The sequence below is a fragment of the Labeo rohita genome, chromosome 25 (assembly GCF_022985175.1).
Source record: "Labeo rohita strain BAU-BD-2019 chromosome 25, IGBB_LRoh.1.0, whole genome shotgun sequence".
NCBI classification, from domain to species: domain Eukaryota; kingdom Metazoa; phylum Chordata; class Actinopteri; order Cypriniformes; family Cyprinidae; genus Labeo; species Labeo rohita.
Window position 1 is genome coordinate 19057901 of NC_066893.1, and position 16336 is coordinate 19074236.

General features: G+C 35.2%; 1 protein-coding gene across 1 annotated transcript in view; it reads left to right on the top strand.

The window, feature by feature from the left end:
• The window catches only part of ntrk3a (neurotrophic tyrosine kinase, receptor, type 3a), a 285676-nt gene that overhangs the window by 55513 nt on the left and 213827 nt on the right, over positions 1-16336 (top strand). Inside the window, exons 2-3 of the mRNA XM_051099016.1 lie at positions 3887-3961; positions 7318-7389. Coding sequence (XP_050954973.1) covers positions 3887-3961; positions 7318-7389 — 147 coding nt within the window. The remainder of the gene's footprint in view (positions 1-3886; positions 3962-7317; positions 7390-16336) is intronic.

Consider the following 16336-nt stretch of genomic DNA (forward strand, 5'->3'; position numbering starts at 1 on the left):
GAAATTACTGACAAATTTGTTGACAAAAGGTTCTTTTGGTTGGACTGGTATGATTTTGAGATCCATCTTTTCACACTGAGGACAACTGAGGGACTCGTATGCAAATATTACAGAAGGTTCAAACACTCGCTGCTGTGTCAAAAGAAAAAACGATGCATTAAGAGCCGGGGGGTGAAAAGTTTTGAACAGAACGAAGATGTGTAAATTTGTTTCAGTACTATTTCATTTAGTACTGCTCTTCAGAAGTTACAGAGGATGTTTTCCAGAAGACAAAAATAAGTTAAATTTACCCTGATCTTCAAATTCCAAAAGTTTTCACTCCCTGGCTCTTAATGCATTGTGTTTCTTTCTGAAGCATCAGTGATATATATATCCCTGATAGCACACGTACATCTCGGAGACATCTATTTGACGTCTGCATTTACATCTGCAAGACGTATTTTTTTGCAAGAGTGTTTGCTCATCTGCAGTACATCTATTGGATGTTTCCTATCAAATGTCAAATAAACGTCTATTAGATGTCTTTAAAATGTTTATAATTTAAAATGTGATATCTTACAGACGTCTGTCAGATGCTTTCCAGATCAAGTGATCTTTAACAGACATCTTGCAGATGTACAAGTGCTATCTGGGATATATTGTGTCAACTAAATCTTCACACATCACACATCACACACACACACATATATTGAATTAAGTTTATTAAGAATTAAGTTTTAAAGATAAATACTAAAATTACTAAGACAGTTAAACTGCCCGCTGTTCCTCAGAAAAGTCCTTCAGGTCCCAGCATTTTTGTGTATTTAAACCCTTTCCAACAATGACTCTTTGATTTTGCTCCATCTTTTCACGCTGAGGACAACTGAGGGACTCATATGCAACTTACAGAAGGTTCAAATGCTCACTGATGCTTCAGAAGGAAACAAGATGGATTAAGAGCCGGGGAGTGAAAACGTTTTGCATTTGAAGATCAGGGTAAATTTAATTTATTTTGACTTCTGGGAAACACGTACTTATGTTCTATGGCCTCTAGGGCAGTACTAAATGAAAAAAAAGAAGATATTTAGGCAAAATAAGAAAAATGTACACATCTTCATTCTGTTCAAAAGTTTTCACCCTCTGGCTCTCAATGCATTGTTTTTCCTTCTGAAGCATCAGTGAGCATTTGAACCTTCAATAGTTGCATACGAGTCCCTCAGTTGTTGTGAAAATATGGATCTCAAAATCATACAGCCATTGTTGGAAAGGGTTCAAATACACAAAAATGCTTGAAAATCAAAGAATTTGTGGGACCTGAAGGATTTTTCTGTTTTTACAGTTCAGGACAAACAAGGGACTCATGAACAACTATTACAAAACAGAATAAACAGTCGTGGATCATTCAGGAAACAACACACAGTATTAAGATTCAAGGGTATGTAGACTTTTGAACGGGGTCATTTTTATGAATTCAGTTATTTTTTTCTTCTTGTGGACTATATGTAAACATCTGTTATGTGAAATAGCTTCAGGTCAGTACTAAATAAACAATAACATGCAAGTTTCATTATCTCTCTTGTTAAAATTCTTATATATATATTTGCTTAATATATTTGCAATATATTTAATATATTTGCATGTATGTACACTTATGAGCGCAACTGTGTATATATAGTCAATATATATATATATATATATATATTTTGTATATTCCTATATTTACTATTTTTCATTATTTTCTTAAGTCCATTAGTCTCTTTTTAATTGTTTCTCATTGATGTTTGCTTACTGCTATAATGAGGCCCTGATACAGTATATCCACATATGTCTCCAGGCTATCCTCTATGGCACATGAACCAGCTGAAGACAGATGTTGGTGAGGCAGAAGCCTCCTGCTGTTCATCTAAAACCCTCCGTCACTGACACTAGAAAACACTTTCCTGCAGCCAAAGAGGGTCCTTCAAAATAAAAGGCTTCCAAAACCACATTTCACAGCACAGCGCTGATTAGAAAAACAGATTTTCCTGGCATTCCGATACAAAAGCTGATTAGCTATTTGTAAATATGTGCATGGTTTGAACATCACCATTATAAGACTTTCAACACATACAATAGATGTGCTGTCTACCATAGAATTAAACCCAAAAAAGTTTCATCTAATGAGAAATGTCTTTTTGTTTCCTTGAGGTCTGAAAATCTCACCGGATGGGTCTGTCCAGACTCATTTTTTTGTTTTGTTTGGTGTATGACAGATTCTGTCTGAACGGCCGATGTGGACTTAATTACTGTCTGGATCCTGATGTTGGTGTTATGCTTCTGAAAACTGGCCTTGAATGAGAAATGACCGTCTGTATTAGCCATTAAACAAGCAAAAGAAATCAAGTATTGTTTGTTCGCAGACGCCGCATGGATTTATGTATTCTTAGTTTAAGGTGTCTTTATTTTTTGTAGACGTAAATTATGTGTTTTACTGAAACCCTGGACCACAAAACCAGTCTGAAGTAGCACGGGTATATTTGTAGCAATAGCCAAAAATACATTGTATGGGTCAGAATTATAATTTTTTTCTTTTATGCCAAAAATCATTAGGATATCAAGTAAAGATCATGTTCTATGAAGATATTTTGTACATTTCCTAATGTAAATATATCAAAATCAGTTTTTGATTAGTAATATGCATTGCTAAGAACTTCGTCTGGACAACTTTAAAGGCGATTTTCTCAATATTTAGATTTTTTTACACCCTCAGATTAGTATATAGTTCAAAATATATATAAATCTATGTGGATTTTTTAAATAATGTAAGTCTTTCATGGGTTTTCTACTACATATTTCAGTATGAGACATCAATTACATTATATTAAGCCATGCAAGTCTGGGTTTCCCTTTAAAAATAATAGTCCTTTAACGGCATCAGCAGTTCCATGATCAACCTTTAACTGCCTTTCAATTGCACAAAAGTTTTCGACTATGGAAAAGAAAAGAAAAAAGTCTTTACGCTTAGAAAAAAGCTTTTTTAAAAGAACTTTGGGAAACCCAGACTGGTTCTTATATGGCACCGCTATGAACCCCCCACTTTGGAGTCTTTATTTTTAAGACTCTATTTGTAATATTTATACCTGCAATGACATGAAAGGATAAACATTTTAATATTCCACTAAAACTCAAACTTTCATTTCGTCTGCTCGTCTTCAAGCCCTTGTTGTCTTCATGAGCGGCTGTGTTTATCAGCGTTTAGCAGCGGATGCCCAAAGTGTTTGAGCTGGGGAAACTTCTGGAAACATAGTTATGGCGTTGGCGAAACTTCTGAAAACATTTATTAATCAGAGTCTGTGTTGTAATGGGTGCTAATTCACAAAACGCTGATGCCAGCTGGCTCTTGTCACAGCTGCTCTGAAGAGGTCTAGTTATTTCAGTCAACCACTGGCATCTGTGTTGGAATGCTTGGATAAAAATCCTGAATGCTGTCTTTTTTTGTTCTTTGGGATCTATTCTTTATTTGTTTTTGGCTTTATTAAATGTTCTTTATAAGTCGGAGCCATGGCCTAGTGGTTAGTGCATGGGTTATGTGGGTCATGAAAGTTCAAAACTGGCTTCAAACATCTCCAATACCTTGTCTGTTGTGTGCCCTGCCCAGATTTAAAAAGTAACGTAACTCAAAAGTAACTTAACGCATTACTTTCCATATAAAGTAACATAATTAGTTACTTTTTTGGGAGTAACGCAATATTGTAATGCATTACTTTTAAAAACACTGATTATTATCTGATTTTTAATATTGGTGCATTTCTAATCTGTATCATGTTCTTGTTTTGAACTACTTACAACATCTTTGACTTCTCTACAGGCCAATGGGTATTTGTAGATGAACATCTTCTAATTCTATGTTCTGGATTTGTTTTTGCAGACACATTGAGAACTGGTCGGGCTTGCAGACGTTGAGGGACGTTGACATGGAGTTATACACTGGGATTCAGAGACTGTAAGTATCACTTCCACGTCTGGCTTAAGCAAACCAATGTGGGGTCAATGCCAGGGTGCCGCCACACTTTAAAATAGAAAAATTAATCGGAAAAAATAGCTTTTTGATTTGACATCTGCAGGAACGTATCTCTGGCGATGACATGCTAGCATGGGCGACTTTCACAGTGGCATTCAAATGCTTTTTCTAGCCAGCCCCACATAAAAAGTGCCTCCCCATGGGCTGCTTTAAAATGATCAAATAATGCTGCTGAAGTAGCCAGAAAATTTAATTACATCCCCCAACACCCTCCATCTGGTCAGGACTTGCTTTACCTGATTCAGTCTACTGCCATCATGCACGTATCTTGGCTCTTCGTAAGTAGGGCTTCCTCCCTCAAACCTCCTCTTCCTTCTCATTACAGCTCTACTGGTTAATGGAGACCAGGAGCAATGATTAATTTGGTTCTCATTAGCGGTTAACTCTCACCTTTACTATTAAGGTGGCGTAGCAGAACCTGGTCACGATCTGCCACTGGAGGGAATTTCTGAGCTGAGAAGATTCAGATATTATTTTTACATCCCACAGTGAATGTCGGGTAACTCCAGCCTTTTAGCATATGAAATTATGTTGGAGTGTGCAATATGATATGATGCTACGCTCTAGGGCTTTAGTTTTTTAATATATTATAAAATACATAGATATTAGATATTTACAACACGATAAGACATTAACCTTATATTAACCTCCTTGTATATTTGAGTTCTGCCACAATATTTACCTCAAGCAGCATAATAAAAACACAGCAATATATGCTTGTACTAACGTAATTAAAAACATGCCACGGTCATCCGCTGGAATGCCACTCTCTTGTAAACGCTTATACAACAGTTAGTAAGATTTTACAGTTTATAGATTTTCAAACATGGATATTTTTCCTACACAAACACATTGAATCGCTTCAGAAAGCCTTTATTCATTTCATGGATCTGTGTGGAGTACTTTTTTTGATGGATGCACTTTATTGGACTTCAAAATCTCAACACCCATTCACTGCCATTCTAAAACTTGGAAGAGCCAGAACATGTTTTAATGCAGCTCTGATTGTATTCATCTGAAAGAAGAACCTTACATACACCTAGGATGACTTGAGAGTGAATAAATCATGGGGTGATTATAATTTTTGGGTAAACTGTCCCTTTAAGAGACATGTTTGTTAAATTTTCAAGCGATCATGGTAACAGTAATTAAACACATGCTGTAGATCTATCAGGCCGAACATTGCAGTCAACAAGATTTGGGGGTGTACATACTAAAAAGCTCCTATCCTCTGAATAATTTACTAGGCAAACTCATGTCTTCAATTATCCTCCTCAAAATCAGTCTCATCTGGTCTGGGACCTCTGTTCAAGCCACCGTTCACAATTCAGAATTGGCAGTTGGTGATTATCCGTGTTAAGTATCGTGCTCATTGCGCGCAAGCCTCCAACCTCATGCTAAAAGAAATACTTTGATGTAATCGCTCACGCAAACATCCCTAATAACAAGAGCGGAGAGTGCTTCGTGCAAATAAACATCTCACAAATGCCAATGAGAAAAAAATGTATTCAATATACATAATTGATTCCAGCTGCCAGCGTAAATAACTCCGGGAGCAAGGATGCAGGCTCTTGATGATATTCTGCCCTTAATGATGTTACTTGAGGAGAGGAGACAGACTGGAAGAGAAGATTAGATGATGTTTTTTTTTTCTCTTTTACTTCCACATTTCCCCTTTTGACACTGCTGCGAGACGGCTAGGCAATTAGCAGCCCGTTTAGCCCCTAGCTGCTGTCAGATCTATTTAAAATGATGAACACGAACTGGTCTTTCACTCTTTTTACCAGCTCACCTCCTCTTAGACCTATGATTTGCTCACATAAAATCTTTTTGCAAAATCTTTAAGGCTAATCAGAGCAACTTAGCGCAGCATTTGACATTAGCATAACCTAATTGTCCTTTGCCACAGGTCGTTGTTGCGTAAGTATCTTTACAGTTTCCTAAGTTTTTTTTTAACACATCTCCAGCACATGTTTGGTCATAAACATTTCCTCTTTGCACGTTTTTGATGCGCACATGAAAACAAAAAAACTTTTAAAAAATGTGGAGAAAAGCTAGAATCACAGATAAATTAATGATCAACTGGAGTCTATTCACAAGTTCTTTTGATTTTCATGATGAAACTGAAGCTGTGTGAAATCTTCTATAGAAATACAAATCTTCTTTTGAAATTTTTGAGCAGCTGTTAATTATATATTTAAGAATGATCTAAATTTCATTACAAAAACCGGCTTTAGAAGTCAAACGTTTGGGATCAGTACGATTTTTAATGTTATGCTCTTATGCTAATCAAAGTTCTATTAATTTGTTCAAAAATATGTAAAAAATTATGAAATATTATTGCAATTTAAAATAACAGTTTTCTATGTTAATATACTTTAAAATAGAATTTATTTCTGTGATGCTAAGCTGATTTTTTTTTTATCAGCCATTACTCCAGTCTTCAGTGTCACATGATCAGAAATAATTCTAATATGCTGATTTATCAATGTTGGAAACAGTTGTGCTTCTTACTATTTTTCTGGAACCTGTGATACTGTTTTTCAGGATTCTTTGAAGTATAAAAAGTATAAAAAGAACAGCATTTATTAAAAAGAGAAATCCTTACTCTCACTTTTTTTTTAATCTATCAAGGAAGCACATCCCTGCTGAATAAAAGTATTAATTTCTTTCAAACTAAGAATTTACTGATCCCAAACTTTGAACGATAGTGTATATTGTTAAGTTTTCTATTTTAAATAAATGTAGTTCTTTTAAATGATTTATTCATCAAAGAATCCTGAAAAAAAGATCACAGTTTCCAATAAAAAAATAGTAAGCAGCACAACTGTTTCCCATATTGATAATAAATCAGCATATTAGAATGATTTCTGAAGGATCATGTGACACTGAAAAATCAGTTTAGCATCGCAGGAATGAATTCTATTTTAAAGTATATTAAAATAGCAAACCACTATTTTAAATTGCAATAATATTTAACAATATTGTAGTTTTTTTCTGTATTTTTAATCAAATAAATACAGCCTTGATTAGTGGAAAAGACTTCTTTAAAAAGCATTAAAAATCTTACTGATCCCAAACTTTTGAACAGCGGTGTATTCTTACCTGCAATCAATTTTTCATCATGTTGTGTCTGTTTAAGGATTTGAAAGTGTAAAACTTAAAAAAAAAAAAAATAAGTATAAAATGTTGAGCAAGGGAAAAAATGAGGTCAAAATTGTTGGGTTCCCACTTGGGACTACCTACTAATACATGTTTATTTGTCCTTTCTATTTCAGGAACATTGTGAACTGCAACTTACGTACGATTCAGTCGCGAGCCTTCGCCAAGAACCCCCACCTGCGCTACATGTGAGTCCTGTGTGCTACCATGTTCTCGAACCCTCTGATTAAACACCTCATTTGAAAGTCAATTGTTTGTTCCTCAAGACTTGTACCGTTAGAGATGGATCATGATGTTGAGTTCACTTGTTCATCTACACCAGCTCATAGATCTTCTTAAGTAGGCCATGTTTTGCAAACGGGGACAATGCGTTTTCCATCTTTGGATACTTTGCACAGTATCATGGCTGCTCTTATTCGAGCAATGCTTTGGCCCTCCGTGCATAATTTATGATGATAAAGTTCTCCTCCATGTGTTACTGAGCACCACCCGTGGCCATTTCTCAAAAGTGAGCTTTTTCGAGTAGCCCGGCAGACGTGTACATTGGTTTTAATCTCTAAAGAGCAGCTTTGCAGAGCGCTTGTTAACATATCGTCTTTGTCTATAGTCGTCTGATGGTTTAAAATTGCTTGACCGAAATGACTCCATTCAATAATTGGCTTAACAGTCCACGCCATAAAGCGTCAACGTGCGCCTCTTGAAATTCTCTGTGTTAGACTGGCTCACTCACTTCCTCATCGGCAAAGGGGGGTCTGTTGTGTGCTCTGAATAAACAAAGATTGTTTGAGGTAGAGCTGCCTGAGTTGTGGGGGAGACGGTGGTGGAGAATGCGGGCACAGAGAGAGAGATGATTTACTTAATGAAGGCTGAATGGGACGAGTGTGACAGGACTGTTATTTCCCAATTTCCTGGCGGTGAGTGGTGGAAAGGACATGGAATCGCAGACTGTCACCTCCACACAGCCCGTCCCAATTTGTGCTGTCCATCACGGCCTGCAAATGCACTTCTTATTTTCTCTCTGTCATAAACCGACGCGTGTGCTATTTTGTGTTGGTGAGCGTTTCTGGTGAATGTCTTCTGTACAAAATGTTCAGGAACTCTTTGTGTCATGTATTTGTCACTACATGTGTCCACTGTAAGCACTTTGGTAGGGTGTGCAGGATCCTTTTTTCATGCCAAGATTCAGGTACAGTCTGGACACTAACAATCTCTTAGCTTAAACTATGTGTGTGCTTGGGAACATTTTTGTATTTTTTCTGAAACATAACCACCACAGTGACTTTTCCACCACATTGACTTGTTTTGGAAATTAAACTTTGGAGGGCACCAATGCAAATTCATTTTTACATGGTGTTTGGATGTAAATGTGTGTTGGCACGTCTGTGTGTTAACACAACCCCCCTACAATGATAAAAATCCACCCAATCCTTATCCAAATCAGTCTCATTAGGCATGCAGTTTTTATTCTCAAAGCAGTGTGATATCACATTGTTTAGGCCCCGCCCACATCCACTGACTGACAGTCCTGCATTGCCATAGTTTCCGCCCTCAGCAAGTTAGTTGTACGCTGTCCTCCATTTTCTTGCCACTCGAGCAGCTATACTATCAGCAATGTCTCATAAGCAATTATGGTATTCTGTGTTTAGATGTAAAACTGAAAGTAATAGTATCCATTTTCTCCCAACATCTGAGCCACTGAGGACGCAGTGGATTACTTTTATTTTTGAAGGTAATGTGCCTCAAAATCTGCCTAAATATGTTTATGTCTGAGCATATAATTTCACTCCAGACTGCTTTGTGAATGTCATGTCGTTATAGTGCTAGCTAACGTTTTAACTGTATTAGTGTTACCAAGACTGCACAGCGATTTTCATTGGTTGCAAAGTTATAGCCATTTTTGTTTTTTTCCCTTTTATAGCACCATCAAGTGGCCAAGCTCTGCGATTTTGAGATTTTTTTATTTATTATTTTTATTATCTCCCAGTGACCTCAGATTGACATCTTACATATTCTGAGTTTGGTGGAAATATCACATTCCATTCAGGAGGTATAGGCATTTTACTAAAAGTATCCCTGCCCCTTTCAAACGTTTTGGCATCCCTTTGCGACGGTGAGTCAAAATTTCAACTTTTATTTAATAATTATTGATATTCACTCTCCAGAGAATCTTTCTGCACTGGTTTAATTCTGATTGGGGCGAAAAGCCTAGGACTAGTTTGCAAAAGTAGGTTTTTAGAAAAATGCTAAATACCCGAAAATTTCAACATCGAAATTTTCAAAGACACTTTGAGTCTGCGACTGACGGTTTAGAGTTTTGAGACCGTTTGGGGCGAGTCTGGGTCATGTTGTCTGCAATGTGAGTACTACCATCCCTCCAAGTTTCAAGTCTACAATTTACAGTTTGGTCTGCATGATCAGTTTTACATGGAGATCACTGATACGTGACCATTCTAACAATTACAATAGGGTTTCAGCGCTACGAGCTTGAACCCCTAATGATCAGCGTCACACTGGTGATATTAGTTCGCACCACACTATCCATTCTGTGGCATTAGTAAACATGTCCTCCCTGCTCTGTAGAATTGGTGGCGCAAGCTCTGTAACATTGTGATGTTTCGTCACACTTTCTGTGTATTTGGCTTCCCGTATGTACGGCCGAACACCAGTTCTCTCGCTCTTAGTCATGTTGCTTCTACCGACTTTTTATTGCTGTAGGTATGCAAAGCAGAGATGTATACGCTACATACTCTTCTGAAGATGAGACGGGAAGTGGCAGTTCATTTGCATCTAAAGTGTTGCACACCAAAACAGCTCTTCTTTAGACACGCCCCAAAAATTACATTTTCCTCATTCCAAATGATCTGTGGGGTATTTTGAGCTGAAACTTCACAGACACATTTTGGGGGCACTCAAGACAAATTTACATCTTATAAAAAGGGACATAATAGGTGCCCTTTAAAATTTTTTGGAACTAATTTGTCTTTCTAAGGCCTTATCATCACTAATATGTTTTTGTTTGAACACGCATCTTTTTCCGAGACAGCGTTTTTGTCAAGGAAAACTGATCTTTTTGAAAACCCTCTCCGAAGTGGATAAATTTTCACACTTTCACACTATTGCTACAGATGTGTTACTTTGTACACTCTTCACATCACAGTCCTTTAAAGATGACACAAAATTGACTTGCGATTGCTGCAAAACATGAGCAGTGTTTTAAATCTTATATTAGTGAGTGAGTGTGACCTGGATGTGTCATTGAATGTTGGGATATTTTACTAAATAAAATGATCCTGCTAGAAGAATTGCATTAAAACGTATCATGTCTCTTCTGTCTGTATTGTTTCAGTGAGTTTTTTTTTAAGCTTTATGCATGTGCAATAAATCTAATGTAACATTTTCTGACATTTCAGTGTGAATGAGAAACTTTTGGAAAATGCTTGGAAAACGGAGGGGGTTTAAAAACACCAATTTTTAATGTAGCTGGATTAAAGGCGCAATATGTATGTTTTCACCATTAGAGGGCACATATTCAAAACAAAGAAAGAAACAAAGGCGTAGTTTGACGGTGAAGTGATTGAGTGTGGAATCATGGGAGTTGTAGTCTTCATCCCCAAAGACGATGCAATCTGTCGGGACTCGGGCAGAAATCATGTCCATGGATGAGCTAATAAAGTCACTGTAGTATGAAGCAGGGTGGGGCTGAAAGTTGTAGAAGCGAAAGAAGGATGCCGGAGCGATTGCTAATGACAGACAAGTGCGAAACACGGCTCGAAAGCACTGGAGCTTTTATTATGCCACAGTTGACTGCTTCCGCTTCTTCCAGTCAAGAATATGTAGGAAAAAGCAGCACTATTTTATCATACTAGATACATTTGAGTGTGTTGAAAGTTCTGTTATAATACTACTCTGTGTGTCCATCACCTGTCTAATACAATGCGTAAGATATTAAAGTGTCTTTGGGGTTTTCTACAAAATAAAACCAGAAGATCAAGGGTATATGCGATGCAATGACACGGTCCGTTACGACAGTTAAAACTGCTTATTTCTCTGGATTTAAACATTCTGCAAAACATTTTGGGATAATGTAAGTACACAAGTCAGAAAAATATATAACACTGTTCTATATAGTTAGCATGTTGTGCATCCTAAATATGCACATTTAAATAATACCTATAAATAATACCTAAAACTTTTGTAACTACAACTTTTCCATTTGTAAATCAATTGATAATAAGTTTTTTTTTTTTTTTTTCTCCACACATCATGTCATGTATTTCATTTTTTCTGATCATTTTGTTTCCTAAGTATGTAGAGTAACTATCTTTATAAGTTAAAGAGCCTTTTATTGTTTTATTAGTAGCTACAACCAATCTTAATTAAGACAAAATATTATGAGTAAAGATATTATTATAGTATATGTTGTATGCTATTGTGAGCTAAATACTAAAAAATGAGCTTAATATAATATAAATGAATGATTTAAATTTATATGATTGTTTTTTTTTTAGTTTAGGGTTGAAAGTCTGGGTTTAAGTATTAGTGATTGAGCAACAGTGACAGAGAGAACAGATGTAGGCCTGTCTTTCTCTTGAGAGCTTTAACACTGTGTGTGTGTGTGTTTGTGAGAGAGAGAGAGAGAGTGAGAGAGAAAGTCATACAGGCACATACAACAGTAATGCCTTTTTTTTGGGCCTTTTGTTTTATTCTCTATCCCATGTGTGGTCTGCACAGAGCACTGACTTTTATGAGCAAAAAAATCCATGAGATTTCCAGACGTGTCATTCACAACGCACACAGGGTCAGGTCCCGGGAACAAAGCAGCAGTGTTCGGATCCGATTCCCATTTCTGTTTTATGGCCCAAACATTTGACGTGGATGATTCATACATCACTGTACTCACAGAAACTCAAGTTACAGTTACAGTACTGGATCAATAAAAAGTTGTTTTGTTTTGTTTTAAACATCCTGAAAAAAACTGAACCTTTCTAAGTTTTATACACAACATTTTTTAACAAAAAATGCTTATGGTATAAGAAAAATAATGCGGCATTAGCCGAAAAGTTGAGAAGCAAGTTATTACATTTTTAGATGAAAGATTAGAAAACTTTTATTAGTTTGGTTAATCATGCACAATAAGTCCAAGAACTTGAATTATTCACGTAAACAGGGTAAATTTTGAATTTATACTAACTTTAACAATATGTTTTGGCTGCCTCTTGTTTTGGAGATTCACCAAGCTTTGTGACCCTTGCTGTAAGAGTTTGGGTGTCACTGGGCCTATTGCCTTGTGTTTATTCCTTGTTCTCATACCCCGACCGCCAAAGGAAATTTGTTTTCAGCAGCTTTGGATAAAAGACAAAGAAATCAATACTGGGGCCTATTGCTTTGGTCGACCTGCTTTTTGAAGTGGGGCGTTCGCTTTCATGTGTCTACTAGCCATGTGTGTCGAAATGAAAGGTTGCCTTCTGGATTTCTACAGGAGCATCTTTTTTTCAATGGACAATGGAGAGACGACACAATATATCCAGCAATGGTTTTCATAGGTAACTTGTAAAGGTTATTCCCATGGGCAGTGGCAGAGGAAGACCAGTAACTCTCATTAAAAACTCCCAGACCGCTCACTGCATCCTGAAAAAATGTCACTTTTCCTTTACATGGACAGGTTACAGGCTGCAATATATATATATTTTTTTCCTAGTCCATTTTACTCAGAAAAAAACACCTTTTAGAAGTTATTTTATTTTATTTTACAGACAAGCCAGCTGGTGATTTTGTTTTGTTTTGTTTGTGCTATTTTTTTTTGGTTTGTTTTGCTTTGATTTGGGTTGTTTTTGCTTTCCTTTTGTTTTGTTTTGGTTTGGTTTGATCTTTGTTTTATATTTCCTGTTTGTTTTTGTCTTAGCTTTGCTTTTGATTTATTTTTGGTTTTAGCTTTTTTGTTTTGCATTTAACATTATAACACGGACTTAAAGATAGTTCTGCTGGTGGCCTTTCTTTTTTTTGCTCCCTCATGGCAATTTTCTCATGTAAATAGGCTAATTTATACTGACTTTAATAATCCATTTTGGCAGAGATTCACCAAGCTTTGCGACCCTTGCAGTAAGAGTTTCGCTATTAAGAGGTCTATATTTGCCCCAGCCACCAAACAAAATTTGTTTTCAGCAGGTTTGGGTAAAAGAAAAGGACATTTGATTTGATTTGATTTGATTTGATTTTATGTTATTTAATTTAATTTAATTTAATTTAATTTAATTTAATTTAATTTAATTTAATTTAATTTAATTTAATTTAATTTAATTTAATTTAATTTAATTTAATTTTCCAGACAAACCAACTACTGTTTTTGGTTTTATTTTATGTTATTTTATTTTAATTAATTAATTTATTTATTTTAATTTACTTTAAATTATTTTAATTTAATTTAATCTAATTTAATTTTATTTTATTTCCAGACAAACCAACTACTGTTTTTATTTTATTTTATTTTATTTTATTTTATTTATTTAAATTTATTAAATTAAATTTTTATTTTATTTTATTTTATTTTATTTTATTTTATTTTATTTTATTTTATTTTATTTTATTTTATTTTATTTTATTTTATTTTATTTTATTTATTTAAATTTATTAAATTTATTTATTTTATTTTATTATTTTTTTCCCCCAGACAAACCAACTAGTGTTTTTGTTTTGTTTGTGCTTTTTGTTTTTGCTTTTCTTTTGGTTTGTTTTGGTTTGCTTTTTTGTTTTATTTTTTCTGTTTGTTTGTTCTGTCTTACTTGTTTACTTACTTGTTTTCATACCCTGGCTGCCAAAGCAACTTTGGATATTTAATTTAATTTAATTTAATTTAATTTAATTTTATTTTATTTTATTTTACAGACAAACCAACTAATGTTTTTGTTATGTTTGTGCTTTTTGATTTTGGTTTGTTTTGCTTTGATTCTGGTTGTTTTTGCGTTTGTATTAAATGTTATAACACTGACTTGAGGATAGTTCTGCTGATGGTCTCTTTTTTTCTGCTTCATGCCAATTTCTCTTGAATTTTCTCTTTGTCAGTCTCTCTTTTGCCCTTTCTCAGTCTTTCTAACTTTGTCCTCCTCTAAAACCCGTCACTCACAGACGTCCCCTTTTTTTCTCTTGTTCTTTTTCTTTTTTTTCTGGCCTTGGCATGCAAACTCTGTTTTTTCATCTTCCTCCATCATTCTCTCTCAGACCATCCATCTCTCTCTTTGTTTCTGAGATGACATTATTTATTATTCATGCCACCGTTGATGTGGCTGCTGTTTTATTCCCCTCGCAACGGGAGGAGCGCTAAAACAGCTTACATCTTTTCCTTCTCTGTGAAAGAACTCCAAAATGAGCCTTTGACTTTGTGGTTAGTCAGTCAGCCATGTCTCCCTCTCTGAAATGCGATAGGATGCTCATCAGTAAAGGAGAGACGCTCCATTGTCTCCGCGGGCTCCGAAGGCCCCTGAGCCCCAATGAGAGCTTTATTTGGCTTGATGAAAGTTGAGTGCTTTGAGAGAACACATTAAATGTGTTGACGCCGTCCTCTTCGCTCATTGAAATATGAATTGGATATTAATGATGATGCCTGTTGGTGATTTCGATGAGTTTTATGAAATGTTGGCATCAGATCGGAATGACTAATCGCATTTCCGCGAGACATTATTAGCATTTTTGCATTATTCATTTGTCAGGTGAAATGTAAAGCTTAAGGAATTTGGTTGGCTAATGCTCATGTCTGATGTGATTGGTTTACAAATTACCATGGTGCCAACTACATCATGAAAGGCTGTAAATGTGATGCTTCGGTATATTGCCATGCATCATGGATTGTGATTTTGAAACCCACACCATTTTTAAAATTGTATTTTATTTTATTTTATTTTATTTTATTTTGTTTTTTTTTTTTTTAAATTTTATTTTTTGGCTGTATAAAATAGTTTTGGATTTTTCTGAAACATTGAAACTTTGCCTGCAGAAAAATCTCAGGATAAAAACCCTGGATTTATTTTATTTTATTTTATTTTATTTTATTTTATTTTATTTTATTTTATTTTATTTTAATTATTTTTTTGGCTGTATAAAATAGTTTTGGATTTTTCTGAAACATTGAAACTTTGCCTGCAGAAAAATCTCATAAAAACCCTGGATTTATTTTATTTTATTATATTATTATTGTATTATATTTTTATTATTTTTTGGCTGTATAAAATAGTTTTGGATTTTTCCTGCAGAAAAACCTCAGTATAGAAACCTTGGATTTTTTTTATTGTATTTTATTATTTTATTTTATTTTATTTTCAATATATTTTTAATTTATTTATTTTTGGCTATATAAAATAGTTTGGGAATAGAAGGGCATTTTGTTTTGTTTTGTTTTGTTTGCTGCATTGATAGTCATATAACAGATTTGAAATTTTTTAAGGTTTATAAGTCTAACCAAAATATGCAGAAAAAGCAGAAGAGCAAAAGCGGGATTCAGGCAGTTAAGCCAAGTTGCGGCCTACCGGTTTTCCCGTTCATTGCACATTACTTCCCATTACCAGCCCATGAATCCAGGCAATGAGACCGTCACTCATCATGCCCCATGATGCATTGCAATGCCACTTTACAAACTTCTGAAAGACAGCTCCCATAAAACTCCGAGCAGCAGAATGACACAGATGAAGTCGGTTGTCTATAGAGGTCGTAAAGTTATATTCTTAAATATGTGGGGTACCGACTGTCCCCAAATCTTGTATCTTCCCCTGTCTGTGCATCTGTCATTCTCTTTCTCTTTCTCTGTGTCACTGGCTGTCATCCCTCACTGCTTTATGTACTTTCTTTCACACTCTGTCTTCAGGAACAGAGGCCACAGGTCGCTGTTGTCAAAGGAGAACCAGACTTTGCAGGATGTTTCAGTAGTTCTTTCTGAAATACAAAGATAGCAAGGGGCTTCCAAAATGGCAAGCTCCCTTATAATTTGACTGGCTTTAAAAATAAATACTAAAAATCAGCTATTTTATATTTACAATTTTAGTGCTTGCTTTTTGGAACTTTTTGTTCTGTAAAAATCACTTAATTTGGTAGACTACTAAGGACACTACTTTATAAATGTATATAAACTGCACATTAAAAGTTTGGGGT